This window comes from Aspergillus stella-maris (genome assembly GCF_047715825.1).
Source record: "Aspergillus stella-maris strain CBS 113639 unplaced genomic scaffold BDV14scaffold_48, whole genome shotgun sequence".
NCBI classification, from domain to species: domain Eukaryota; kingdom Fungi; phylum Ascomycota; class Eurotiomycetes; order Eurotiales; family Aspergillaceae; genus Aspergillus; species Aspergillus stella-maris.
Genome location: NW_027396842.1, coordinates 14,046 through 39,639, shown reverse-complemented (window position 1 = coordinate 39,639; position 25,594 = coordinate 14,046). Strand labels below are relative to the sequence as shown.

Below are 25,594 nucleotides of genomic sequence, written 5' to 3'. Positions count from 1 at the left end.
TAAAGAATACCGCCGGGTTGGTGGGACAGGATGACCGTAGGCCTTTCGGAACTCGCAGACTTGAGGTACAGTTTACGTCAGGAATTCCGGCGTTCAGAAAGGACATTTACTCAGTAGTATCTGCCATGATCAGCGCGGTGGATCCTGGATGGTGGCCTCGAGCTAGGGTTACTACTTCAAGTGCTTGATGGAAATGCAAGAATCCATGCGAACGGCATTGGGTCATAATCATGGCGCAGAGAATCAGTACGCATATCTAAATGCTGCAGATGGGTTTCAGCACGAGCCACCAGGGATAACCCAAATGTCCCTTCTTCTGGTCAGAATCAACCGCAGACTATCCTAGTTGCCGTTTCTAAGCATCCGCCTTGTGAGGAAAGAGCGATCAGCGGCATGCGATACGCGTACCTGCTTTGCGAGCCACATTTAAGCGTGTGCCGAACTGGAAGAGGCGACGATCTCAAGTAGGGTGTACGTCGCACCTGCCTTATCCGTGGCCTTACTGCGCTTTGCTACATTAATCAGCAGTGCATACACAAATGTCTGCCCACAATAAACGATTGACTGTCCGTTCATTTCCGATGCAGGAAGGACGAGGAAAGACTGCTCTATAGCTTTTTCATGACAAAGGGGTATCTGCGGCAGGAGGAAAATCAGTACCTTGCTAGCACGTATGAGACGGTTTCGAAGATGTATGATGATGGTACCTTGGCGATGTTGGGATATAGTGTTAGTGCGCCTTTCTTGGGATGGGTCGATTTGAAGCATCCTCTTGATGCTCTTCGTGGGGAGACGAACTTGAGAGACTTGTACTAGATGCAGCATGAACGTCTTGTCATTCTAAGTTTGGGGAAATGAACTATGGATCTTGTTTTCGAACATGACAATAACACACTATTCCTGATATCGCGAGATAGTCCTATCTCAGAATAAAGTGCACAATGCCCGAAAATGTGCCACGATAGGCAAAATTGCGGCGATTGGCCGAGATGGCTTCTTCTGGAGGCGCGGCTAGTTACCTTCAGCCTAGTATGATAGCATATTAAGTTGACTTACCCCCATTAGCTCCAACACGTAGCACCCCTTACCCCAAAGAGTTGGAGTAATGATAAAGCTAGAAAACCTGTTGCAGTCCGGGATCTTGGACTAGACAACAACCTATTGAAGTTGCCTCTCACGCAAACAAAATGAAAGTCCTTATAGTAAAATGCTATACAACTCAAGCAGAATGGGGCAAACAAATGATCGAGTCCTTCACCGGCCATATAAAACGCCATGAACCATCCGCGGGAATTGATATCCTGAATATAATGGACGGCGACACCCCGCCCGACCCCTCACAGTACCGCCTGGTCATATTCTCCGGCGGCACCTTCAATCTCCTTACTGACGACACCTTCCCGCCATGGGTAGACTCTGCACTTGAATTCATTCGGGCCATCTCAAGTATGCCGATTCCGGTAACCAAGCTCGTGGGTGTTTGTTGGGGGCACCAGGCTGTGCAGTTTGCGCTTGGTGGGAAACTTGGGGTTTTGGAGGATGCGCCGAGGGTGAGTATGACACAGCGTAGAAGTGCTCTAAGTACTACATTGTATAGGCTGACCAGTCATTCTGCAGATTGGTGTCGAGGAAATCAATCTCACCCCTGAAGGCCAGAAGTTCCTGGGCGGCCAAACTCCCACATCGACTCTGGTATGAGGCACAAAAGCAAGATTCACCATGTATTCAGTCAAAACTAACAAAGTGACTATTCAGAACCTTCACAAGTTCCATAAACGCTACGTTACCGAGCCTGCGCCGAATTTCACTCCGTTGGCTACCAACAATGAGATTCTACTATCGAATACAGGCCAGATCCTCACTATGCAATCGCACCCGGAGCTTTCGGAGAAGTTGTCGAGGGGAATACTGGAGGGTGCTGATGGGGGATACACGTCTTCGTCGATTATGACTGACGCGGGGGTCAAATTGCTCAGTGTGAATAGCGAACATGCTGGGGCGAAAGTTTGGGATGTCATTATGGAGTGGTGTAAGTAGGTCTGGCCCAGCGATTCGGGGCGAAGTCGAGATGTCAACTCGAACCAATTGAAAGAGAACAGAACGACATAGTGATTTATTCATCACAAAATTGTCTGACGGCCGATCGAAGAGTATAGGTGTCGTAGAGGGGAGATTGAAGTTGTTCTTGGACCCGGTTGAGGGCCATGAGCCTGAACTCTTTGTTGTAAGCTTGGGCTTTCAGGGGCGCAGTGAAATTATCGGCTAGGTTCTAAGGACAACACCTATGACGGAGGGACCTTAAGAGAGAATGAAATGACATTGGCGAGACCAAGCTTTGACCTCGTTGACGTCTAGGTCCTCGACGGATTTAACAACCTCGTCTTTGAGGTTCAACAAAGAATCATTCTCCTTTCCAACCCTATTGAGTTAGCCCTGGAGATCCGTTGAAGATCACACCAAAATTGAAAGAATCAAACAAAGGACCTGCTAACATACAGTTACGCAGATGTTGGGTTGACCTCATAGTATGAACTAGCCGGAGCTCATGCTCTTTCATGCGACAGGATTTTTCGAAATTCTCGTAAGGATTCAGCGTGGAATATGCCAGTCAGGTCAGCTGCCCGTCATCTGCTTGCGAATATTCAAATGGGTCTTTATTCATGTTCTACGCGGATTGGTCAATTGGCCGCCAATTCAAATACAGACTGGGTCCAGGAACTAGCAATAAGCTCTTACCACCAAAGATTTATCCTGTGACTAAGATCAATGCTCAATGAAGTGAATGATCATAAACAAGAATGAAAAGTCACTTTCTGTAGGCATCCAAGATTTCTCGATCGATGTCTATAAATATACGGTGACTTCCCTCGAAAGTCCATCTCAAAAACCATCAACTCACCTTCAGAGCCAATCTCAACGAGAACTTCTAAGACATCTACTCACAAAACAAACCGTCGCAATGACCAGACTTCTCCAACTTGTGGCTGTTCCGCTCCTCGCTCTTGCAGCCAGCGCATCATCCAATACTCGCAGAGCCGATGATACTCGCCCCTGCGTCAAGGTAACCCTCCCTGTCACCATCAACGCAACGAGATCCACCTTCGACATCCCCCGTGTAGACAACACCATCGACGCAGTCGACTTCGCCTGGGAAATCGACCACCACGGCTCCACCCCTCCCCCGCAACGCATCACCGGCCAGAAAGCAATCGACGACGAATTCTTCATCGACGCGCAGCTATGTATCCCCAAGGACGGCGCGAAGCGCGATATCCTACAGATCGCAACGCACGGATTCGGATTCGATAGCCGGTACTGGGACTCTGAGATCGAGCCGGAGAAGTACAGCTATGTTGATGCTGCGCTGAAGGCCGGATACTCCATTTTGACGTATGACCGGCTTGGAACGGGACTCTCGGATCGGCCTGATGGCTATGAGGTCGTGCAGATTCCGACAGAGATTGAAGTGCTGAGTGAGATTGCGACTCTTGCGCGTGATGGGTTGGGCGAGGATATGGGTGATGCGAAGGCTGCCCTAGATATTCAGACCTTTGATAAAATTGTTCTTGTTGGGCATTCGCTTGGTTCGTCTGTTACTCTTGGTGTTCTTGAGAAGTATCCTGATCTTGCGGATGGTGCGGTTTCGACGGGGTTGTTCCCGAGTGATATCTTTACTGCTGCGGGACAACGCGCGTTCGGGCTCGAGTACGCTGCTGAGAATGATCCTGAGGATTTCAGAGACTGCGGAAGCGGATATATGGTTCCTGGGACTAGAGCCGCGATTCAGCAGTTATTCTTCAAGAAGGGTCACTTTGACGAGAAGATGCTCGAGTACGCCGAGAGTATCAAGCAGACTGGGACCGTTGGTGAATTCTTGACCCTCACTGCTCCATTCGGTGTTCCTGCGCCGGAGTACAAGGGCCCTCTCTTGTTCGCACTCGGCGAGCTTGACTTTGCTGTTTGCATGGGTAACTGCACGGGTGCTTATGATCTTCATGGGCTGAAGAAGGATGTTTATCCTAATGCTAAGGATTTGAGGGCCCATGTTCAGCCTGGTAGTGGCCATGCTTTGACTATGCATGATGATGCGCAGGGACATTTCAAGGCCATCTTTGATTACCTGGATGAGTTTGAATTATAAAGAGTGTGATCCACGATGACACAAGTGTATCTGTGCACTTGGTCTCTCTTCTCCTAGTTTGCTTAGTCCATTTTCGAAGACTCGAGATGATTTTAAGAGCCAATCCGGCATTTAGGGAGAATAAAATACTGTTTGTTTACAATAAGATCCTATGCACTATCCGAAGACAAAACTCCAGATTATAAAATCTACTTGTTCATTTTGCCTATAATTACAAAACTCGAAACGCAAATTCAGCACGGTAAGCATCTCATTGGGGCAAAGTGAGGGGTTTCATTTCATTGACTTGGACTCCCAGGGACACCCCGGGACAATTCGCTGTAGACCAATAAACTATGTAATCTAACTAAACTAGAGGAACAAACATCCAGGCTGCAATTTGATAAGAATCTCTCCGATTGAGCAGCGGTTAAATACCTTCAGCCGCACATGCATACCCCGTCGCGTCTTCCGCCGAGCCTTGTCGACTGGACCAGCTGAATATTCATACCTTTAACCGGATTGGATTATTATGTTGTCTCGAGCTTTGAATTGCTGCCTACGAGTGAGAATGTAACCCTGATTCATGTACAGTGTGGAATTGTGGATATAGTGGACATCGAGCTCCTGGTCTTCAGTCAGTATGTAGTATTCGAGTGGAAACGCGATGGAATTCTTGTATGATTCATATTCATTAGTCAGAAACGTTCTCATGACTCTTACGTGATCCTAACTAGTAGATATGCAGATCTAATGGTAATCTGATACGTTCATTGTGAAGCATGCATATATGTAAACGAGGGCCGTACTTGACGAGTTAACTGGTGTGACTCATTCGGCATTTGGCATGCGGCCTAGAAATTCAAACTATGCAACATGGTAGTTATTCCAATTGTCTCCAGACCTTGATCACCTGTAGTGAAAGTGACTTTCTCCATCCATCTCCCCGTCCCGCTGCGCACCGGAAGACGTACGTTCGAGGACTAAGAACAGGACCAGACCTTCATGCTAGAGGCCCAGACCCAGGTCGTGGCAACGGCCATGAACGTGACTGCCGCAATTTGGTATGGAGGGTCGGTCTTGCCGAGGGTTGTTATCTCTTCATTGACGTCGTGTTGGCAGGTCGAGCAAAACTCGCGGAGACGTTGCGCATTGGATTGAGCCTTCAGCTTCCAGTATGGGTCAACGGATCTTTACCACGATGGCGAAAACGTCCAGCTAGACCGCCCTACCGTAATCCTGCTCAACGTGCCCTTTTGTACCTTGTAGCATGCGGTGTTGCCATAGGATCATTGGGATGTTCTCGGCATGAGGCATGCTTGGTACAGCGGCTCGCCCCGGTCGCAGAATTGCAGAAACATCTTGTTATCTCCACAGTTCTGTGAAAAGCCACAGTTTGCCACCGTTTATGCGACCTTATTTCAAGTCATGTCGTAGGTATTGTCTGGGTTGAGGAAGGGCTTCGTTGTGGCGTCTGGAAGTGTGGCGCAGGGCGTGGATTAGGGCATCGGAAGGACCAATCTTTGGCAGACGACACGAAGCTATGGCAAGAGATCTGGTCAGCACTTTCCCTACGTTAGATCAAGATATAATCACACCAAGACCCAAGTTTCCCTGCATTTTCCCCCTCGATTTGCCTCTCTTCGGCGCGTCCGAGCGTTTTGCTGTACGGGGTATCCAGGGATTAGCCACTTGGGCGCCGGCTTCTAGAACCTCGATTCAACGGTCCTTCGTTATATGGATACTTTCCCTGGTTGCTCATTTGTTTCTGACGCGTTGGTTCCTGGCGCCCATCGCCCGTTGGACGCATTGATCGGCATCGGGCGATAGCAGCGTTGCTCGCCAGTGGCTACGGGCGCAAACGAAAGCCCGATCTCTCGGCACAACCGAACAATATAGCCTCTTGGCTCTGAGGTTGTACTGATATCCTGATAGAAGCTGAAATCGATGAGTTTATGGAGTTGAAAAAGTCTTCAACCAGTTGGGACGTGGCAATGGCTTGCGAGCGGGCAAGGCTCATGAGGCTCAATCGGCCTCCGGGTCGTCACCCTGCATGCTGCTACTGTCTTGGCAATGGTATGGGCCCTCTGACTGGCTGCATCATGCATCAATCAGCTCCTAATCACATAGGTTGCCATCAGCTTGTGCAGATGAGAGGGACCGGCTTCTTCACTGCCACACAAATGCCTGAGGACCATATCTCTGCTGCCCCTCTCTGACTTTTTTGTTAGTTACTGCGTCCGGGGTCCCTCCAGCTAGGGGCTTAGGTATGCTGCAGTTGCAGCGTCACGTTTCAGGTCTATTTCGCATCTGGGATAATGTTGCGCCCGGACTGTCTAGATCAATTTCTGCGCCCTTTAGATCGACTTTAGCCACGTTGGCTGCCTGAGGTTGTTGATTGTAACCACGTGGTGGACCTATATAACAAGATATTCTTCCTGGAACGACTAGCCTTTCCATCTTCTCGCCAGCACCCTCTCGCAATGGACTACCCGGGTCATTTCACCAGGTCGACAGAAAGCCACAACCATATCAGCCACAGCAACGAGCTCATGCACTCTCAAGCTTCATTGAATGCTGGTCCACCGTTTCTGGCCCCGTTTGTACCTGTTCCAATGGACCTGTATTCTTCGTTCACGACCAATTTCTCAGGAGACATACAGAACGCGGCCTCACCCCGAACACTGCCTAATTACTCGACGGACAACTCATCAATAGCACACACGGGATTGTTATCGTCCCAACATGGCGCGTCGATCAACCGACGCGGGGGCAGCCATTATGAGCCGCCAGCCTCGTCACATCTCTCCGACCCCTCAGAACCCCTGCAGACTCGCCTGGACGCGAGTCCTGTTCCCCCCAATGGGAGCTTCTCCTATCGCCCAGCGGCCCAAGCGCCCAGTCCTCATTCTGGAACGTATGCCTCTTTTTCACTTTTTCTTCATCTCAATTTCCGAAACCGACTAGGGCTGACTCGACTTCATCATGCTCTAGTTCCCACGGTGCTCCCATCTACCGCTGTAGATGGGAGGGCTGCACGAGCGCGACGCTCTTTCGTCGAGAGGCTGATCTTATGCGCCATCTCAAGACAATCCACGTCTCCCCGCAGGCCTATCACTGCCCGGTATCGAACTGCGACAGGGTCTTTGGCCGCAAGGACCATGTGAACCAACACGTCAACCGTCGCCACCGCGGTGATATCTGATCTACTTTCTTTTTCTGCAAAACTGGCGTTCAATTGGCCCCATTTTGATTGCTTCTTCTCTCCTTTGGTCTCCATTGCATAGGAAGATCTTTTCAATTGTGTGAAATATACCTCTTCAGCTACTTATTCTACAACACAATATTCCACTCAGTTATTCAACATAATTTGAAATCTATATACTTAACTCCCCGGGTACTGCACATAACCAGGTACATCGTACTCGTTCCACAAGGCTGAAGCCCGCGCACTCTGCCTTAGGCGGGCCGCGCAAGATCTAAATAAATGCCTCCCTTTGCACCCCCGAATTGGCCGGACCTCAGACTTGGCAACCGAGCCTTGTCGAGCATTTGCCCTTTTCAGGTACATCGTAGACAATCCTGCCGTGGATTGCGGATACCTCGTGCGTAGAAGGAAGAGTCCAGCCAGGATCATCCCGTACGGGGAAAGTCACGTGGTGTGCTTCGCTGGCAGATGAGGCTCAACTGAATCCTTCCCCCTCTTTCTGTCTGTCGCACTTATCAAGGCTGATTATCAATCATCCTGTGATGCTATGCTTTTGTCATACCCCTACTTCCCGATACACTAACTGCAAAACCACAATGCTCCAGCTCAATCGGGGTGACCCTCGGACATAATCACGTGACCTTTCACGACCCATGGCAGCCTCTACCTACCACAATCCAAGATGAACTCATCTACTGAAATGTATGTTCATCTCCCATCTACCCAGTCCTTCTGCTACATTCGACTCCGACAGAAAGAGAAGTGAAAAATGGCACGACCAAAAAACTCTCACAAATTCCCCAACGCAAAGTGGATTTCCCACCACTACCGCGACCACGCCGGGAATCCCGCGGTCCTGATGGCCAAGAAGGCGACGAATCCGGCAAGCGAGTGGTTCGGTCAGCCTGTTCCCGGACTTGCGGTGCAGGTCTATAGTACTGTGCCGATCGCGTTCCACCATGGTGATGGTGGGGATGGTCGGAGTGAGAATGAGATTGGAAATGGGAGTGAGGACGACCTGATCAAACTCTGCACGTATCTTACCCGCGGGATCGATACATGGCCGACTGTTTCATTTGAGATTTATTCTATCCAGGATGATGTTTGGAGTTGTGTTGTTCACCAGCGACGAGAGATATCCCATCGGAAAACACATCGTCCAGGAGATGACTTCTTCCCGGGTATTGCTAAGGCTGTTCCGAATCCACATGAGCAAATCCCGCAGGGCTTCCTCCTCGTCATAACATCAGATAGTTTCCGCACAATAGTGCGCAGCGAACCAGAATATGAAGATGAAACGGGTCCGCTGTGGGTGAATTTCAACCGGGCCTTCGCCGACAAGACTAGAATCGATGCGCAACCCTCTACGGATCTTGGACTCGGAACTCCAAGAATCCTACCGGAGCGAGACGACATTGTTGTCAAGAAGATGAGGGGGACGTTGCAGATGTCAAGGGATTTGGGGGGAAATTTTAGTCTTTTCAGTCGGAGTCAAGTTGACGAGGATGTTTTTGAGTATGCGCTTGATGAGGATGAGGGGGACCCAGCGGAGCAGGAGAGACCGCCGAGTCTAGAGATTGTGTGGGAGTTGCAGAGGAGAGCTAATTCTCTTGATGGGGAGTTTGTTGTGCGGATCCCCGAGGCAGCTGGGGGTTCTGTCGCTGTGACGTCGAGGTCTATTGCTCTCGATGCAGACCTGCAGTCTGATCTGCAGTATATCATCTACGTTACCTTCCCTCACCCCGGTATCGAGCTTAGCATCATCGCGCGGGCCTTCACTGCTGAAATAACGAAGCAACTATCCCAGCACGAAAAATCAAAGACAATCAACTTCGAATTCCATTCCATGCCATCCGCACCACTCAGCTCCATCCTATCAACCCATCGAACCCTCCTATCCCCCAGACCAAATCTCACAATCGGCCGCCTGCCACCACAAAACTACCCGAGTCACCCTTCCCACCGCCCCGGAACGCGCCTAACGCCGCAAAACCGCATCGAGGAAACCGACGAATGGAGCATCGATAATCTGCGCGAACCGTATGATACATTCATCGTTATTCTTGATCGGGCGGATTTCTTTCGAGGCGCGCGGCCTGACTCGAAAGATACGGCTGCGTCGGGCGTGCTGTTTTTATTGGCCGATGGGGGGAAACCGACTGAGGAGTGGATGAGGGTTTTGGGTGAGTCTTGGCCGGGGCAGGAAGGAGTGGGTTCTCAAATGGGGGATACGGTTGATGTTATGGTTTGGAGGTGTTTGGGGATGGCTGAGGCTGCGAGGAGGTTGGGGGTTAGGGTTGTTGGTGGGAGGGAGATAGACGGGGGTGCCTCTTTGGAGCAGGAGACGTCGACGTTGTGATATTCATGGAGTACGGTCCCGTTGATCGGCAGGTCCATTGTCGATCAGCAGGAATGACTGATTTATGTATGATGTCGATATCAGCATGCACAAGGTTCGTGCATTCGGCGTTATAATACTGAATGGCCCATATGCTCCTACAGCAACCGACGGGCGATGAGCGCGAGGAACAAACGCGTCGGGATATCTTCCGGGGAAAAGTCATGTTAATAGAAAGAAAATTAGTTCTCGTCTATTAAATGCTGGTATATATCCAAGAGAATGTAATCATCAGAAACCGCTCATCAACCTCTCACTCCCTCCGAGCCCCAGCATCCAACCCTAGAAAAAGTCATGAGCCGCACGCTTCTTGTTCTTCGAGTTCGAGCTGGAACTGGAGGTAGAACTGCTCCCAGTAACAAGCCCAACCATCTCCCCAACCCTCTTCGCAACACCCCCCATCTGCTCAGCCGTCACCGGCTCAGTACGCACAACCCACCCCACCTCAGTAGGCAAGCGCTCATTCTCAAAGAAATACTCGACGTAATCACGGTTAACAGTCCCCTTGTCCATATCCCCGAACGCAATAACAGGGAATCCCATCTCGTTGTAGCTCGTGCTCTCCGTGGTTTCCGTGTATGTGTACGTCGGGTTAAACGCCTTGCTGTGTACTTGGCGGGCGAGCTTGGCGTTCGCGAGGTTCTGCAGGGTTACGATGGCGTTGGGGAAGTACTTTTTTGTTTCGGTGAAGACGGACGAGCTGAAGACGTGGTTGTTGCCGAAGTAGGCGTCCATTCGGGAGATAGAGGCGTCGTGTTCGAGGAGGTTGTGAGTGTTTAGTTGGTCGCTGCACATCATTTTTGTTAGCATGGTTTTGAGTGTAAATAGCAGGGGGTTAATCCGTACAGGTCAAAATCCGTAGCATTCTCCTTCGGATTCGCCATGATGGCATTGTCAAACATAGCACTCGCAAGCGTAGGGTCGAAGTTCAGACTGTCGATGAAGCCCTGCGCCAGAGCTTCACGAGTAATGTTGCGGCCATCGCGGTGGATAAAGCCCTGGTTGGCAAGGGTGTTGAGCATAGGGCATGGGCTGCGGGCTGTATCACAGGTATACAAAGTCAGCTTCTCAGTTCCGAAAAGGGAAACAAGGGTTGCGGGCAGAACCGACCATCGCTTGATCCCGCGGCGATCCAGGCATGAGGGTCCTTGCTGTTCGCGTCGGTGCCGGTGTTTGTGTTGCCGCTGCCGCTGTTGCTACCACTGCCACTGCCGCTACCGGGGGTGAAGTGGGAAAGGGCATCGTTGAAGATTTCAAAGGGGGAGACAAAGCGAGCGTGGGCGTTTGCGTGGGCGTGGGCGGAGGCCAGGCTGGCGGCGCCGAGGAGGACGATGAGCTTCATTTTGCTGATGGTGTAGCTGGTAAGCGAGCAAAGAGTACGTCAAAAGAGTGAATGTTTGCTGCAGAACCCAAATTATGAAAACAGGCCCTGCTTCCCTATTATAACTCCCAAATCAACTACCAGCATCCGCCACACTGGAGCAGCCTTGACTCGCTCAACATCTCAAATCCACGATTTCACAGGGACACCACACCCTTCCAAAGAATGTAAACCAATCGCATGTAAATAATTACGCACTTGCCTATCGTGGATGGACCCCGTAGACTATTGATTTTTTTACTATGTGTGATTGGTTCCCAAGTACCAGCGGACGAGCGGCGATCGACAGGGGCGGAGAAGCGCACGAGGAGAATTTGTCAAGAGGGACCACATAGTTTAATTGCTTGGGCCACGTTGCTGGAATTCTGGATTTATCTCTGCACTTGTCTTGGATTCATCATTTGACACTCTTGATAATCTGAACTGATCGTCTCGTGCTTTTGTTCGTTGGCACAACACTATTGTCTGTCAGGTTTAGGGCTCGCGGGACGGTCGGTCAATCCCGCTATCTAGGATTTGGAATCAAGCTCTTTACTGTTTCTAGAAGGAGTCTCTTCTCCAGGTTTTGTGCAGTTGGGTTTATGCGCTTATTATTGCTCGTTGATTCGGTATGCCCCGCTGCCCAACAGCAAAGTTCATCCTTGCGCACAAAGAGTCCGTGATGGCGAGTCAGCACTACAACTCCTCCTTAAACCACGACCGACTCTTCGCATCAAAAGGATTCTCATGATCAGACCCCGTTGACAAATCCACCCCCAACCCTGCATACGCACTCGTCAGCGCCTGCAGGTGCGCAAAACCCGGCGCATCCTCGCCCAGCCCCCAAGCAAAAACACCACTAAGACCCTTATCTTCCACGACGATCGGTACCTTTCGCACAATCGCCTCAGGCGTATCAAAGCTCCAGAAGATATTCTCGGTCGGATCGAAATAAAAGTACCCGCCGCCCAGAGAATCATACTCTCCCTCGTTCAGCGCCCGCTCGAAGGATTGCGATAGTTCACCAGGGACAGCATCAATCCACGAGAATGCGCCCGCCTGACCTAAGTCTGCGCCTGTGCTGGGGTCTTCCATTAGGACTGTGCGGCAGCCCAGTGGGTTCTCGTTGCAGTTTGCGTTGGGATCTGTCTTGAACCATTTGACGTAGAATGCGAAGCCGAGGTTTGCTTTTTGGGCGGGCACGCCAGCCGCCGTGTATGCGTTTATTGCCGTCAGTGAGTTCTGGATGCCTGTGTGGTGCTTTGTTATGCTGTCGCGGCGGTTCATGAGATCGTAGGTCATTATGTTGTAGAAGTCTAGGGAGGGGTTGATGAGTGGGATTGTCTCGCTGGTGAAGGCGAGCATGTCGCGTTCGAGGCCGGGGACTGCGGCGGACATGATTTTGTTGGGACCGATGGCGGTTCGGATTGCAGATAGAAGGTGAGGGTACGCTTCTATTTCCCAGGCTTTCTCGCTGTTTGGGGTCTGTTTGTAGTCTTCGCCGTTGCCGCTGTTGGTGAGTTTGGTCAGTCCAGTTTTGAGGTAAGGCAGTAGAGATAAGGTGACTTTCCCACGTACCCCGGGTATTCCCAGTCTATATCCACGCCTAGACATAAACATCAGTATAATCCCTTCCGTTGCAAAAGAAAGGATTTACCGTCAGCGCCCGTATCCTCAAGCATGTTCCTAACATTCTCCGCAAACAACGCCCTACTCTCCTCCGTTCTTGCTGCAGCGTCAAAACCACTCGTATCCCCCCATCCTCCAATCGCAACCATGACCGCCGTTCCAGGCGCAAACTGAGCCCTAACATTTTCGATCGAAGTAAAGAGCGGCCACTCGGTTCTATTGGGGGTATTGAACCAGTCTGAGCGCATAAAGGCTAGAGCGACATGGGTTACGTCTTGGACAAGGGCTAACTCGGGAACGACGTTGTGTTGGCTGTGGATTTAGCTTAGTTTGTAAGCAGTCAAATATTGTTAATGGTGGCTTACCCTGTTAGATACATGATGCAACGCCCGTATGCCATAGGGATTGCAAGGAGCAGCAATAAGGCGTGAAGGAAAGGCATATTAATTGATGCGTGAGGTAGTTGATTGAGAACTTGTAGTTGTCAGTTCCTATATGTACCTAGAGGTGTTCTTCTACCCCGCAATGACGATGTGACCTTGCTAATGTGGTACAAGCAGAGGGTCATCTGGTGTCGGAAAATATATATCGGCGCCGCTACAGTACGATGGCGACTGGCCGCGACACAGGGGTCAGAATGAATGAGTATATGGTTATCCTGTAAGGTAGCAGAGCATATAGACGAAGAAATGCCGCCGGTTTACAAATGGCGCGCGACATAGTAGGAAAATGCAGGTTGAGTGGTGGCGGCGATGGTTGTTTACAAGGGCACGTGACGTGAGACATGCACGTGACCTATATTCTGAAGTGATGGACAGTTACTCTCTATTATTGGCTATTATTGGGTGGCCGGTATACTGTGGGAAGCGATGGATGGATCTCCTATTGGGTGGCCGGTACGGCCAGCTAACTATCTAGGGTACTAATAGATGACTAAGCGAGGTCGACCCCTAGGGGCAGGCGGTACCGTACGGCAGTATGCTCCGACATATACACCCCTGGCGGCACACGTGACAAGAACCTATCACGTGACTCTTCACGAAGCTGCTCCTCTTCCGCAGGCGAATCTGCAGTCTCCCAGAGCAGTGTCGTTGGAACTCAGACCTTCATTTCTCAAATGGTGGAGGACTTGAACAAGCAAGCGAAAACGCCTTCACCCAAGATTAGTGAGCAAGAAGGCCGAAACGACGAATCAGGACCGCGACTCGGCAGCTCGGCCAGCGCTCCACAGCCTCGGCTGCTTGGCACGTCCCCGCATACATAAGACCTGGGCTCGATCATCTTTCCCCAAAAGCTGTCAACCACTGTATTCAAACTGACAGACAACTCAATATTACCACTTGCAACTGCAACATGTCAGGCCCAGGCGCTGGTCACGAATTCTCCTCCAAGGAGGTCACCTGGCTCAAGCGCGATGTCCTCCTCTTCGCTAACAGCATCGGCGCGACCTCGAAGGAGCTGCACTTTCTTTTTGTATGCCTGTCAATTCCTTAACTAACAGCGATAGAAAGTTCTAACTCGAGACTAGGAGCTCCACCCCAACTTTGCTGTCTTCCCAACTTACCCAATCATTCTCCGTAAGCCCCTTCCCTTGTCACACTGAGACACCTCACTAACAACCAATCGCAGCATTCAAACTCACCGACCAAGAAGTAACAGACTTCTACTCCCGCTCAAAAGGTTCCCCAATCCCCGGCGTACCAGCATTCGACCCCAAGCGCGTCGTAGACGGACAGCGCAAGATCACGGTCTTCAAGCAGCTCCCTACCACCAGCGCGGGGAAGAAGTTCGAGCTGCGGAGTAGAGTAGTTGGTGTATATGATAAGGGCAAGGCCTCTGTTGTTGAGACGGAGCAGAGTATTGTTGAGGTTGGGAGTCGTGAGGTTTATTCGACTGTTACGGGGAGCGCGTTTTATGTTGGGCAGGGGGGGTGGGGTGGGCCGAAGGGTTTGTTTAGACTTCATTTTTGATGGGCGATGTTTGGCTGATGAGGTGAATATGGATAGGTCCTGCTACCCCGAACTACCCGCCACCAAAAGACCGCAAACCCGATGCCGTTCGTGAAATCCAAACGACGACCGAGACGGCGCAGCTCTACCGGTAAGCCTAACCAACCACCCATCCATCTCCCTCCACCTCCATACTAACAATAACAAAAGTCTAAACGGCGACTACAACCCCCTCCACGCCACCCCCGAACCCGGGCAAAAAATGGGTTTCGGCGGCATAATCATCCACGGTCTGTACAGCTGGAACTCGACCGCGCACCAGATCCTCGAAGCCTTCGGCGGTAGTGACCCGGCCAACTTCCGCGAATTCCAGGCGCGGTTCGCGTCGCCGGTTAAGCCGGGTGATAGGCTTATTACTGAGGGGTGGAAGACGGGAAATGTAGAGGATGGGTTTGAGGAGGTCAGGTTTGTGACGAAGAATCAGGATGGGAAGGTTGTTCTTAGTAATGGGCGCGCGCTGATTAAAGTGCCAAAGGGGGGTGCGAAGTTGTAGGGCTCCGGTCCGGCGCCATTTTATATCGAACCGCATTATATAGCGTTGGAAGTTCGCTGTTTGTCCATCGAACCACCTGCATATTTCTCGCGTTCCCCTATCTTGTCTAGCTATATTTTAGGGATGCGTTAGACCAATGCCCCCTAGCCCTCCGCTCTGACTGCTCCAAGAACCAGACTAGTAAAACACAGAAGAATATACAACCTGCATCATAAGAAACTCCACCGGATACTGCTCCAGTATACCAGGCACAAGCTCAAGCCAATCAGGCTTAAACCGACACGCAATCGTCGCGTTGCAGGAGTCCCAGAAATCCGGATACCAGCCAGCACCTTCCCAGTCTATAAGTGTAATCTTGAACTACGATACTCCATTGCTATTTGCAAGTCTTTCGACGATAATGTTCTTTGGTTGTAGGTCACCGTGGGCGAAGACCGTGCGGTGGTTCTTTAGTGTTTGATTGACCATGTTTCGTACCAAGTTGATATATGGTTCTGATTCTGTCTGTCGAAGTCTTTCCAGAATGGCGAGATTTATTTCTTCTTGATTGTTGAAGGGGTCTGAGATTTTTGGACCAGTCCCCGTATCCAGAAGACCCCGTCCAGGCAAGGTGTGCGATTTAACATCCCGAGGGAATCAGGCGGTGGTAGAGTGCGCAACTCCGTAATCGCGTCTTTGAGTACCTTGCATACGATAGCTCTTCTGGCCATATTGAGGGATGGTAGTATCGCCTCAAGGGTCTCGCCAGGGACACATTGCATGATGAAGTATGCCTTGTTGGTGGCAGGATCTCTGAATGCCGCATGGACTTTTGGGACTGGAACTTTGCTATATGCAGCTAAGAACTTCATGTTCTCGGCTTCAATTAGAGATACACCGTGGCCCATTTTCACTGCGAAATGGTCGTTGACGCGGACGATTTTGGTGGATGCCTCTGGTAGGCTCATAAAGTCCGTTGCAGGCTCGATCTCGGTGACTGTCGGGAGGCGCATAGTGGCTGAACCAGATTTGCTTGACATATTGTAGATCAAAACAGCCTGTATAGATAGGCCTTGGAAGAAAAGAGGACATCAGACAGGGTGAAGTTGAAGTTGAACTGGGCGCTCTGTTGATGTTATGCTGTCGCTTAGTCAGTAGATAGGGAGTTGCCAAAGGCAACCCAGAGAGATGGGTAGGTGAGATTTACCTTCAAATGTGGCGATATGTCTTTCCTGAAAGAGACAGTATACATTCCAGTTTGTTGGCTTAGGGCCCGCCGCTTTCAAGAACGCCCAGTGCCATTTGAATTGACGATGCTGAATCCCCAATGGACACGTATACAGGTACAATTGACGCCCATGAAGAGCTAGAGCAGATAAGGTGGCAAAAGGGACAAGATTAGATCAGACGCTTGGTGATCGACGCTGATGTTTGTATGGAGTAGGTCAGTATCTGCGCTGCCTAGCTCCAGCCATCCCCTCTGACAGGCCAAGCGCCTGATATCAAACGCGATGGACGAATCACGTTACAAATTTAATTAAGGCGCCCCGTAAGTCCAAGCATCAAAGCGTTAAAACCACTTGTTCATGCTGGGCGTTGCTTGTTGCTATGTGCATCGCCCCCATACTTGGCCCCGTGGCTTGGACCATCCCGCATCCTGCAGGTAGGCAACAGTATTGCTGGAGGCACATAAAACACTACATGCCAGGAAGTCAATACCCTGGTGGAAAGCAAATGGATATAATCAAGAATCCAATTTCATTTACTGGATTCGACTTCTACAACAAAATGGTTGGACTTGGTAAATCTGACTCTGCGCCTCCTTATGAGAAACTCGTTGAGGATATCAATGAGCAGGGACACTTGCATCCTCATAACTCCTCTGGTGTATGTTCACCCGCTCTGTTAATTCTGGACAAAGAAGACTGACAGAGGAACAGTACTCTGCCGTCGCACACGAAGATACCTACACCGACAATCCTACCTCCACCACCCCAACCACCATCCACCGAGTCCCCGACGAAGAACAACAGATACCTCTTTCCACTCAATGCCGCGGCATCCAGCTACAGAAGTCCTGGCTCCCCCAACTCAAGTTGGAACGTCGCCTTTCCAATCCTCTCCCTCCGCCTTCGACATTCCAGGCTCACTCCCACTGCGCGCAATGCGATGCGTTTGTTGAACGGCACCAGAAGTTACAATATCAGAGGTTCGTCTGGGGGATAATCGCGCTTGCTTTTATTTCCGCGCTTATTTTTGGGCTTTTACTTGGGGTGGCGATCTCGCAGGCGAGGAGGAGTAGGTACTAGGGCGGGAGTTTGTCTGAGTGGGACTGGGCTGGAGCATATTTGGACAAGGAAGGGAACTACTATCTTTAAATTTTCCCTGCTGTTGGTGTTTGCGATTGTGAATAATGCATTGTTTGACTAATAAGGGTGGTACATGAATTCGATGCAGACTTAAGCCGTACCCTCCTCGTCATACTTGGGCACCTTCTCTCCAGCCCTCCACTTATACTTGCTTCCCGGGTGATCCTCTGGCAGACGAATCTGACCCTCGCCCAAGTAGACCTCTCGCGCTGTAGCCCCTTCCCTGGTAACCTCGCTTCTGAATCGACCTCTGGCTCTGAGCTCCGGCAGAAGGAACTCAATAACATCCTCGAAGCTCCCCGGATTCGTGATATGTGCGATGTTGAAACCATCAACACCAGAGATTTCAACCCACCGCTCCAACTCATCAGCCACAGTCTTTCCACTACCGATGATTTTCGTCTGGATTCCACCGACACTAAGGAACTCCACAATCCGCCGCTTGGTCCAGGGGAGGTTCTCTGTTCCCGGAACAGTTGATGCCCATCGCTTAACAATACTCTGGACCCTCGTCGCCTCTGCAAACCGGAAATCCGCGTCATCAGGATATGAACTCAAGTCAATACCCGTCCATCCACCAAACAGCGCAAGGACACCCTCCTGATCAGCGTACGAGAGGAACTCCTCCCGCTTAGCATAGGCCTCCTCATCCGTCGCCGCAACAATAAGCGTGATACCAACAATCACCTTAATATGATTCGGATCCCGCCCCTGCTCAGTCGCAACGCGCCGAATATTGTCAACTGTACTTCTCACACCCTCAGGCGTTTGCCCCGCAACGAAAATGGCTTCACCATGTTTCCCGCCAAACCCATTCCCAGCTTCACTCACACCAGCCTGGAACAAGAACGGCGTCCGCTGCGGACTCGGCTCGCAGAAGTGTGGGCCGGGAACCCTGAAGTATTTCCCCTGGTGATGAATCTGACGGACGGCATCGGGCGCAATATACACCCCCGATTCTCTATCCTTGATAACCGCATCATCCCGGAACGACCCCTCCCACAATTTATACAGAACCTCCATATACTCATGAGCGCGGTTATACCGTTCATCATGCTCAATCTGCTCGCTTAGCCCGAAATTCCTAGCCGCAGAATCAAGATAACTCGTAACGATATTCCATGCAATACGCCCTTCAGCAAGATGATCAACGGTACTTATCCTTCTTGCAAGCGAATACGGCGCTTCGTACGTTAAACTCGCCGTGACACCGAAGATAAGATTCTTCGTTGCGTCCGCCATCGCGGGGACAAGGTACATCGGATCATTAACGGGGTACTGTGCGCCTGATGCAAGGGCCGGTACGACGTTCGCGGGACCCTTGTATACGTCGTAGGGACCTAAAGTGTCGGCGATGAACATTGCGTGGAAACCAGCACTGTCGAGTAACTTGGCGAGATCCGTCCAGAAGGAGAGTTTCGTGTAGTTTGCTGTTTTGTTGCGCGGGTGCGGCCATTGGCCGGGGGCCATGTGGGCTGGGGTGTTCATCACGAAGGCGTTGAGGATGATTTGTTTTTTGCCGGGGGTGGCATTTCCACGGGTTGAATTGGAAGCCATCTTGGTTAACTATCCTGCCCGCGTGCTCGGAGTAAAGCAATCGCAATCTTGTGAGAGAGGTGCTTGGAGGGGTAGCGGGGATATTTATCGGATATATTAGTATAGCCAGGTATCGGTTGGAGAGCCGGCGCGCCATCCCAGCCCACAAGCACGCCATCATCACCTTGTGCGCAATGTTAATGGTCGCAGCGGAGAGCTTTGAGTTGCTTGTCCGAGGGGTAAATTTGCAATATGAAATGTCTCTCGGCCGGTACGCACGTCATTGTGTCCTGCATGTCGTGATGCATTGCATTACTTATGTCTCGGCGATATGTACCGTAGTCAGCTATGTACATGTAAACCCTAATCTTCAACCAATTCATCCCAATAAATCTCAACAAACGTAAACCTACCATGTTCTGAATATCTTTTACCAAGTATAGTGCAGACCAGAGTAAGTAGCAGTGACCTAAACACCCGGCGCAAAAAACCTCTGATTCTCAATCTTGACCTCCCCACTATCCCCCGACCTTGACGCCGCATCTCTCCTCTCCTCCGTAACATCCCACTGCACCTCCTTGACAATTCTAACACCAGACCCATGCTCTGCCAACTCAATCACATCCTGCAAAATACTATGCCGTCGTCGCCACGATCGCGTCGTGGACGGACCACCAGCACCGTACGCACCGTAGCTCTTGAAGTATTTCTGCGTGCTGGACCCTTCGCCTCTCAGTTTAGGTGCGTACCGTCGGAGGAAGTGTCGGAGGAAGTGGAGGCAGGCGCAGATCATGATGGAGTTTACTTCGACGTTGCTAGTGGGTATACCTATTAGACAGGGACAAGTGAGAGAGTGATAGACGTACATCCATACATCTGTCCAAGAAATCTGATACGTCTTATCCTGCGTCCTTAAGAAGGGAAAGAGCGTAAAAAGTCTAATGACACTCGTAATGACCGTCCTGCAGGACACCTAATCAGTACCACCCACACCTACATCACAAACCTCGCCCCTCCGGACCTGTATGGGTAAGAAAAGACTCACGCGCAACCAATAACAAACATAAAAAACAGCCCGACCTTCTGAACAGTCGGCATGTTCAAACCCACAACAACTGGAAGCGGCACAACAATGAGCGCCACATCCGTCTGGTGCGCTTCGACATGTAAAATCGGCTGTTTTTCTTGTTCCTCTATCTCGACTTCAGCTGCGAATGGATCTCCCGACGAGTTCGCATGGAAGACTTCGTAGTGTACCTCGCTTAGATCCATACCCACAGCAGAGGCTGTTTCCACCACGGCGCGTCCATCATGCTCCGTGGACCGCAGGTATAGATTAATAAGAACACCTATGCCTTCCGGGAAGTATTTCTGTCACGTACCAGACTGGCGAACATGCTCCAGGTCAACTCGGACTATTCGCGGCGCTTCCAAGGACTTACCATAGCTCTGACCTTGAACTTTCTCCATTTCTAGGGAGTGGAGCTCGCTTTGCAGCCTCTTCTGCCTGCTTCTTGAAACTTAGCGAATGCGTCTTTGCACTCATCGCCCATCTCCTCAATCGCCATGAGCTCTTGTGTGGTGGCTTTGTCTTGCTTATCCTAATGGACATGGTGATGCAGCCGCGCAATTGACAAATTTCGGATACCTCCTGTGCACGACTCGGATTTCCATCCCTGCTTGACACGGTAATACCACCCCGTCTTCGCCTCCTCGTGTGTCCGTGCAGTAAAGTTCTTGATACCGAAGCGCTGATTCATCTTGTGTTCATCTACGAAGACGAGCAGGAACAGGGCCTCAAATAACACGCCCCGTAAAGCTGCGACCATGACACTCCTGTGCTTGCGATAAGCTTAATGAAACTAGGTAGCGCTCCCAGGGAAAGGTCCAGCCATCGTGATGGTGTTTGCAACGAGTAACTTTGCGAGCACAAATGAGCGAGGACCGGGCCCTCGCCGAGCGGACCGTCCCGTGCCCCGGACACCAGATTAGGAAGGACCGCCCCTTCCGAACCAATAGGGAAGGCACGACCCTACGCCGACGGAGGACTGTAACCCGGAGGAAGGCGCGACTGGGCTAAGGTAGCTAGCCTCGTCAATTGGGAAAGAACGACTTGCGTAGTTTCGAGCGCTGTTATGTGTATACCTTATGTTACTTGGCTCCAGCTGAAAATTATAGTTCATGGCATTCATCAAGTCTATAGCTCAGATATCTATCTTTCATTAGTGCAGGCCATGTATGCGCCCAACCAGTCTACCACAGAGCGACTGGGACTAACTGCATTCACTTTGCCTGCTGTTCAACATCCCGCTCGGTGTCGGTGTTGTTTGGCGCAGCAGCAGCAGCGGTGTCGATTGCACCCGTACCTCCGCCAGCAGCAGGAGCAGGAGCAGCACCCCCATTCCCGACGCCATTGGCATTAGGGTCCCCCTCAGCATCCGCATTCGGACTTAAACTCGCCTGCGCAGAATGCACCCTCCTAAAAAACCACCCCCCGCGCCACCCAACCCATCCCTTCTCCCGTGGGCCCCTCAATAACCCCAGCACAAGCGCTCCCCCTTCAAGCCCCAAACTCACTGAGCCCGAGATCACCCATCCACGCTGAGCATATACCCTGTTCCCAACCGCCGTCCCCATGAGTTGGCCCACGAAACAACCCACCATGTACCCCGTGTTCACGCGGTTCCGGGCCTTGGGGTTCACGGCGTAGATTGCGGATCTGTTTGCAATCATGGTTGCTTGGTTTCCGAAGTCTAGGAGGGCGGCGTGGAGTATGGGGCCTGCTACCGTAAAGGTGCCGGTGTAAGCGCCGAGTGCTATACCCGTCATGGCGGTAAGTAGTGAAACGGTGATGCTGAATTGGAAGACATATTTGTCGATTACGTAGCGGCTGTAAATCGGGTTGAAAATCATGGGACTGAGACCAGCAATAGAGAAGAGGCCGATTTGGAGCGTGTCGTAGTGATATGGGTCTCCACTGAGAAGAAAAGTAAGTGTCGTCCAGAATGAGGTAAATGTACTCGAGCATAAGAATCCCATGAGCGTTGCTTGGACGAGGACGGGGTACTTTGTGAACATGCCCAGGATACTCCAGAGGATCTTGAAATAACTGATGTCTTTGTTTGTAGATGGGTAGTCGGGCATAAAGGCGTAGAGCAATATGAAGATAAAGTACTGCAGTGCCAGCGAGAGAAAATAAACGTTCCGCCAGGATGAGGACTGCGCGATTATTCCGGACAATAACCGGGCGAAGAGCAGGCCTAGTACTAGACCGGACGAAACGATGGACAGGGCCGTTGCGCGTCGCGACGCAGGGGCAAGGTCTCCTACTAGGGGGAGCATGATTTGCTTTACCGCAGCTCTCGTTAGCATCTTTTTCCGGTGGGGGTGGTGGTTTCGGATAGGGCATACCGGCGTGACAGTAGTAAAACTGCTCAAGAAACTAATGGCAAGAAAAACGTTGAAGCTCGTCGTAAAGCACAACCCCAACCACATAGTCGCAGTCACAAATGTTAATAGCAAGACGAACGGTCGTCGGCGCACCATATCGCCCATCGGACAGATTAATATAAGGCCCGCCGCATACCCAGCCTGCGAACATGTCGGTATTAAACTTGCGCGCTCCTGCGTTACGCCGAAGTAGTCTGCTAACAGATCAAGAAGTGGCTGAGCGTAGTAGAGATTTGCGACGGTGAATGTGCCGGCGAACGCGAAGAGGAGGTTCAGCGCCATGTTGAACTTGGGAGGGGAGTCGGGGTTCCAGCGGGTATGTGGGGGAGCCCAGAGGATCGCTCTGATAAGGACATTGCGACATTTTTCTGAGGGTTGCTCTGCTTGTAGAGATTCTGACGGTGATTCTGAGGTACTTGGTGATTCTCGGGGTATCTTTGGCTTGTCAGTTGCTGTTAAATCACCTGGGAAATGAGAGTGATCGCACCTCTACAGCCGGAGGCCCTGGGGCGGCCTCTTTCGGCTCGACTTTCTCCATAAGGTTACTATAGCGGTTCCGGCAATGATAGCATCGAAAATACCCAATGTTCGCAACGACAGGTGTACTTGAGTTCCCTAAAGGAGAAAGAAAGAGAAAGTCTAGAAAAAGAAAAAGAAGCCCCGGATAAAAATTGGAGAAGCAGAGCTCCCCACTGCCTTCAGCCGGGGAGGGGAACAGCCCAGACCCTAACAAGCCGAGATCTGCAGGCTCTCGGGGAGCGATTAACCGACACTTGACGCGCTGCCGTGCATCCCGCCCATCGCCGTGTCTTGCTTTAATTGTCTGTAGATTTTGAGAAGATGTTACATTGCGTCACGTGTTTAGTACGTAGCTCTGAATCGTTGTACAGTAGAGTGCTACAGTATGCCGAAAACAGCGATGAGATCCGGGGATTTTATCCGCTGTTCCACGTTGACAGTGTCCGGTCGGGGGATTTGTAGGGCTGCGGGGAGTGTGATTGGTTCGGTTGGTATCGTTGCACTTCCGAGTCTTATCTTGAATCATTTCAACTTCCGGTATAGGATCAAAGGGTAAGAAATGAATAAAGCAGTCGATAGGTAGCTGCAGTGGTAGTCCTAGTGCGCCCGTTCAAGTTAGGAAGATAAATTTTGGGGTCCATGATTTGTGGGAGTGGTGGATTTGCTTCTTCGATGACCGAGAGAAAGGTGAAAACTGAATTGCTGACTGGATTGCAGTGCATGACGACATCATTATCGCGAGGTATCAAGATAACAGAAAATCAAAGGCGGGTATTAAAAAGTGATTGCTGTCAAAAGGCAGACGACTAGCCGAGTCGAAAACTGAACCTCGAACTAGAGCTTGAGTTGTCGCCTCCCCATCCGCCTGTCACATTGACACCGCCGATACTCCTGACTCCAAATGCTCCGAGCATCGCCTGTCCCCGACTGACCAATTCTCCTGCTTGTCCAAGTGTCTCCCGTCGCTGTGCACCTTGCCTGTTGAACTCCTCAATCTCGGAATCTCCTAGTATCTCTCCATGACAAACTCCCTTCCACGCCGCCTCCCGAACAACAGGCGCCCATAGCTCCGCAGCCGTAGCTTCATCATGCCCACCAGCATAAACTTTGGTGAAACAATTAGGAACCGATGAGTCCGCAACGTTCTTGGAGGAGAACCACTTCGACTGGACAACTTCGTACCGGCGCTCCAAGAACCAGATAATCGGCCAGGTTATGATCCACAGTTGCAGGATAATACATGGCCAGAAGATCCAGGCATTGTTGCGCGCTTTGTTAATCCAGTGCGGAGAGTAGAAGGTGACGAAGCCATTGGCGATAACGGGGCTGATACTGATGTGCCCTTGGTAGCCCGTTGAGCGGATGTGCGTAGTGAGGGCTGCTTTCATTGGATTGGCGTCGAAGCCGTGGAGATGGCGGCGGTAGGTAAATCTAGACCAGTGGTAAGCTTAAGCCTTCGAGACACAGTTTTTGAGAGAGAGACATACGACTTCACCAGGGCAGGGTCCCTGATAAATCGCTCGCACCAGCCTTTAAGGCCAGGGTAGTCCTGTCCACCGTTCTCCTCATCCATCAATCGCTCATTCTCCTCGCCGTCCAGTGCAATGCGACCGGAGTTATGCGCGCGCGATTTAGTCCTTCCACCACGATATGCCTTCTGTCCATCGCCATCACTAACAACAGTGGTATACGCCCAGCGCTCGCTTGGTCCTATGTGTTCATGGCGGCCCCAACGAAGGATACTCCGGGTAAGGTCAATGCGAAAATTAAAGTCGGTGACATTCTCGGATTTCGTCTCGTTTCCACTCTTCCGAGTCTCTTTGTGACTGCCGTGAATGACGAGACAGGGACGCGGCGGAAGGCGAGTCTGCTGGGTGAGGAGCGACTCGAGGAGGGTGACGTGGGTAGAGAAGCCAGGATCGAGGGTCGCTACGCCACCGGTGCGGGCGGCACCACGGATGCTCTGGTATTTCTGGCCGCCGGAAATGCTATACGCATCTGGGGGGAGGGAGAGGGGGTTATCAGGTTGAGATTGAAGTTGGGGTGGTGGGTGAGCGACTTCGTCGTAGGAGGGGAGTTCCAGATCGTCGGAGGAAGAAGCGGAGGGTTCTCCGACCGGAGGCTCAGAGGGGAGTTGAATCTTGCCCATCTTGTAGATAGTAGACAAAGTGGATGAGAGGGTATGAGATCTAGAGAAAGATCTGAGAAGGAAATGGATCACATTTTAAGCAAAACTTGGGGTTGGTGCCTTGTGCCTGGCGTGGTCTGGCCCCTATCCAAAGAAACTCATGCCGCAGTCAAAGCAGCGACGGTGATTGCTCAGGTTTTGGTGACCCCCCTCCACCAGCGCTAATTCGGCGCTAAAGATCGCTGGTCCGACTCAGCCTCATGGTTCGAGTTTCATCCTGAAAGAAGGGTCCCTGGTCATGATTTGGGGCGGAAATTGGATCAAGGTTGTGGAAGTTGTTGATTTGTGCAGTCCACTATTGGAGAGAAGTTTGTTCAGAGGTTGAGATGTTTCCCT

At 51.2% G+C, this 25,594-nt stretch overlaps 11 protein-coding genes across 11 annotated transcripts; 5 read left to right on the top strand and 6 right to left on the bottom strand.

Annotated features, from left to right (window-relative positions):
* Nucleotides 1-1,187: 1,187 nt before the first annotated feature.
* On the top strand, nt 1,188-2,037 carry BDV14DRAFT_202510 (class I glutamine amidotransferase-like protein; the record flags this gene model as incomplete). Its single annotated transcript, XM_073774055.1, has 3 exons — nt 1,188-1,550; nt 1,618-1,692; nt 1,756-2,037. The coding sequence occupies 3 exons, from the start codon at nt 1,188-1,190 to the stop codon at nt 2,035-2,037; spliced, it is 720 nt and encodes a 239-aa protein (XP_073625651.1).
* An 868-nt stretch (nt 2,038-2,905) lies between these two features.
* On the top strand, nt 2,906-4,149 carry BDV14DRAFT_210328 (Alpha/Beta hydrolase protein). Its single transcript, XM_073775867.1, has one exon. It carries the CDS (start codon nt 2,960-2,962, stop codon nt 4,139-4,141), a length of 1,182 nt encoding a protein of 393 aa, XP_073625650.1. The 5' UTR covers nt 2,906-2,959; the 3' UTR covers nt 4,142-4,149.
* A 3,948-nt stretch (nt 4,150-8,097) lies between these two features.
* On the top strand, nt 8,098-9,687 carry BDV14DRAFT_202508 (uncharacterized protein; the record flags this gene model as incomplete). The annotated part of the gene is made up of 1 exon (XM_073774054.1): nt 8,098-9,687. The coding sequence occupies one exon, from the start codon at nt 8,098-8,100 to the stop codon at nt 9,685-9,687; it is 1,590 nt and encodes a 529-aa protein (XP_073625649.1).
* A 190-nt stretch (nt 9,688-9,877) lies between these two features.
* BDV14DRAFT_177789 (peroxidase family protein) lies at nt 9,878-11,240 on the bottom strand. Its single transcript, XM_073769491.1, has 3 exons — nt 10,837-11,240; nt 10,573-10,765; nt 9,878-10,513 (listed from the first exon to the last, which is right to left on the bottom strand). Exons 1-3 carry the CDS (start codon nt 11,066-11,068, stop codon nt 10,009-10,011), a joined length of 930 nt encoding a protein of 309 aa, XP_073625648.1. The 5' UTR covers nt 11,069-11,240; the 3' UTR covers nt 9,878-10,008.
* A 542-nt stretch (nt 11,241-11,782) lies between these two features.
* On the bottom strand, nt 11,783-13,094 carry BDV14DRAFT_202506 (glycoside hydrolase family 18 protein; the record flags this gene model as incomplete). Its single annotated transcript, XM_073774053.1, has 4 exons — nt 11,783-12,596; nt 12,665-12,692; nt 12,744-13,027; nt 13,081-13,094. The coding sequence occupies 4 exons, from the start codon at nt 13,092-13,094 to the stop codon at nt 11,783-11,785; spliced, it is 1,140 nt and encodes a 379-aa protein (XP_073625647.1).
* A 921-nt stretch (nt 13,095-14,015) lies between these two features.
* Nucleotides 14,016-15,217, top strand: BDV14DRAFT_210324 (putative peroxisomal dehydratase; the record flags this gene model as incomplete). The annotated part of the gene is made up of 5 exons (XM_073775866.1): nt 14,016-14,188; nt 14,244-14,292; nt 14,345-14,662; nt 14,722-14,815; nt 14,875-15,217. The coding sequence occupies exons 1-5, from the start codon at nt 14,069-14,071 to the stop codon at nt 15,215-15,217; spliced, it is 924 nt and encodes a 307-aa protein (XP_073625646.1). The 5' UTR covers nt 14,016-14,068.
* Nucleotides 14,874-16,267, bottom strand: BDV14DRAFT_210322 (kinase-like protein). Its single transcript, XM_073775865.1, has 3 exons — nt 15,793-16,267; nt 15,640-15,721; nt 14,874-15,558 (listed from the first exon to the last, which is right to left on the bottom strand). Exons 1-3 carry the CDS (start codon nt 16,234-16,236, stop codon nt 15,395-15,397), a joined length of 690 nt encoding a protein of 229 aa, XP_073625645.1. The 5' UTR covers nt 16,237-16,267; the 3' UTR covers nt 14,874-15,394.
* A 658-nt stretch (nt 16,268-16,925) lies between these two features.
* BDV14DRAFT_177784 (uncharacterized protein) lies at nt 16,926-17,661 on the top strand. The gene is made up of 2 exons (XM_073769490.1): nt 16,926-17,083; nt 17,137-17,661. The coding sequence occupies exons 1-2, from the start codon at nt 16,931-16,933 to the stop codon at nt 17,503-17,505; spliced, it is 522 nt and encodes a 173-aa protein (XP_073625644.1). The 5' UTR covers nt 16,926-16,930; the 3' UTR covers nt 17,506-17,661.
* On the bottom strand, nt 16,926-19,154 carry BDV14DRAFT_210316 (LLM class flavin-dependent oxidoreductase). The gene has a single exon (XM_073775864.1). It carries the CDS (start codon nt 19,120-19,122, stop codon nt 17,656-17,658), a length of 1,467 nt encoding a protein of 488 aa, XP_073625643.1. The 5' UTR covers nt 19,123-19,154; the 3' UTR covers nt 16,926-17,655.
* Nucleotides 19,155-19,570: 416 nt separating this feature from the next.
* BDV14DRAFT_202501 (uncharacterized protein) lies at nt 19,571-20,571 on the bottom strand (the record flags this gene model as incomplete). Its single annotated transcript, XM_073774052.1, has 4 exons — nt 19,571-19,916; nt 19,968-20,063; nt 20,147-20,456; nt 20,544-20,571. The coding sequence occupies 4 exons, from the start codon at nt 20,569-20,571 to the stop codon at nt 19,571-19,573; spliced, it is 780 nt and encodes a 259-aa protein (XP_073625642.1).
* An 813-nt stretch (nt 20,572-21,384) lies between these two features.
* On the bottom strand, nt 21,385-25,219 carry BDV14DRAFT_191353 (MFS transporter; the record flags this gene model as incomplete). The annotated part of the gene is made up of 4 exons (XM_073771477.1): nt 21,385-22,449; nt 22,513-22,919; nt 23,906-24,501; nt 24,558-25,219. 4 exons carry the CDS (start codon nt 25,217-25,219, stop codon nt 21,385-21,387), a joined length of 2,730 nt encoding a protein of 909 aa, XP_073625641.1.
* Between the last annotated feature and the right edge of the window lie 375 nt (nt 25,220-25,594).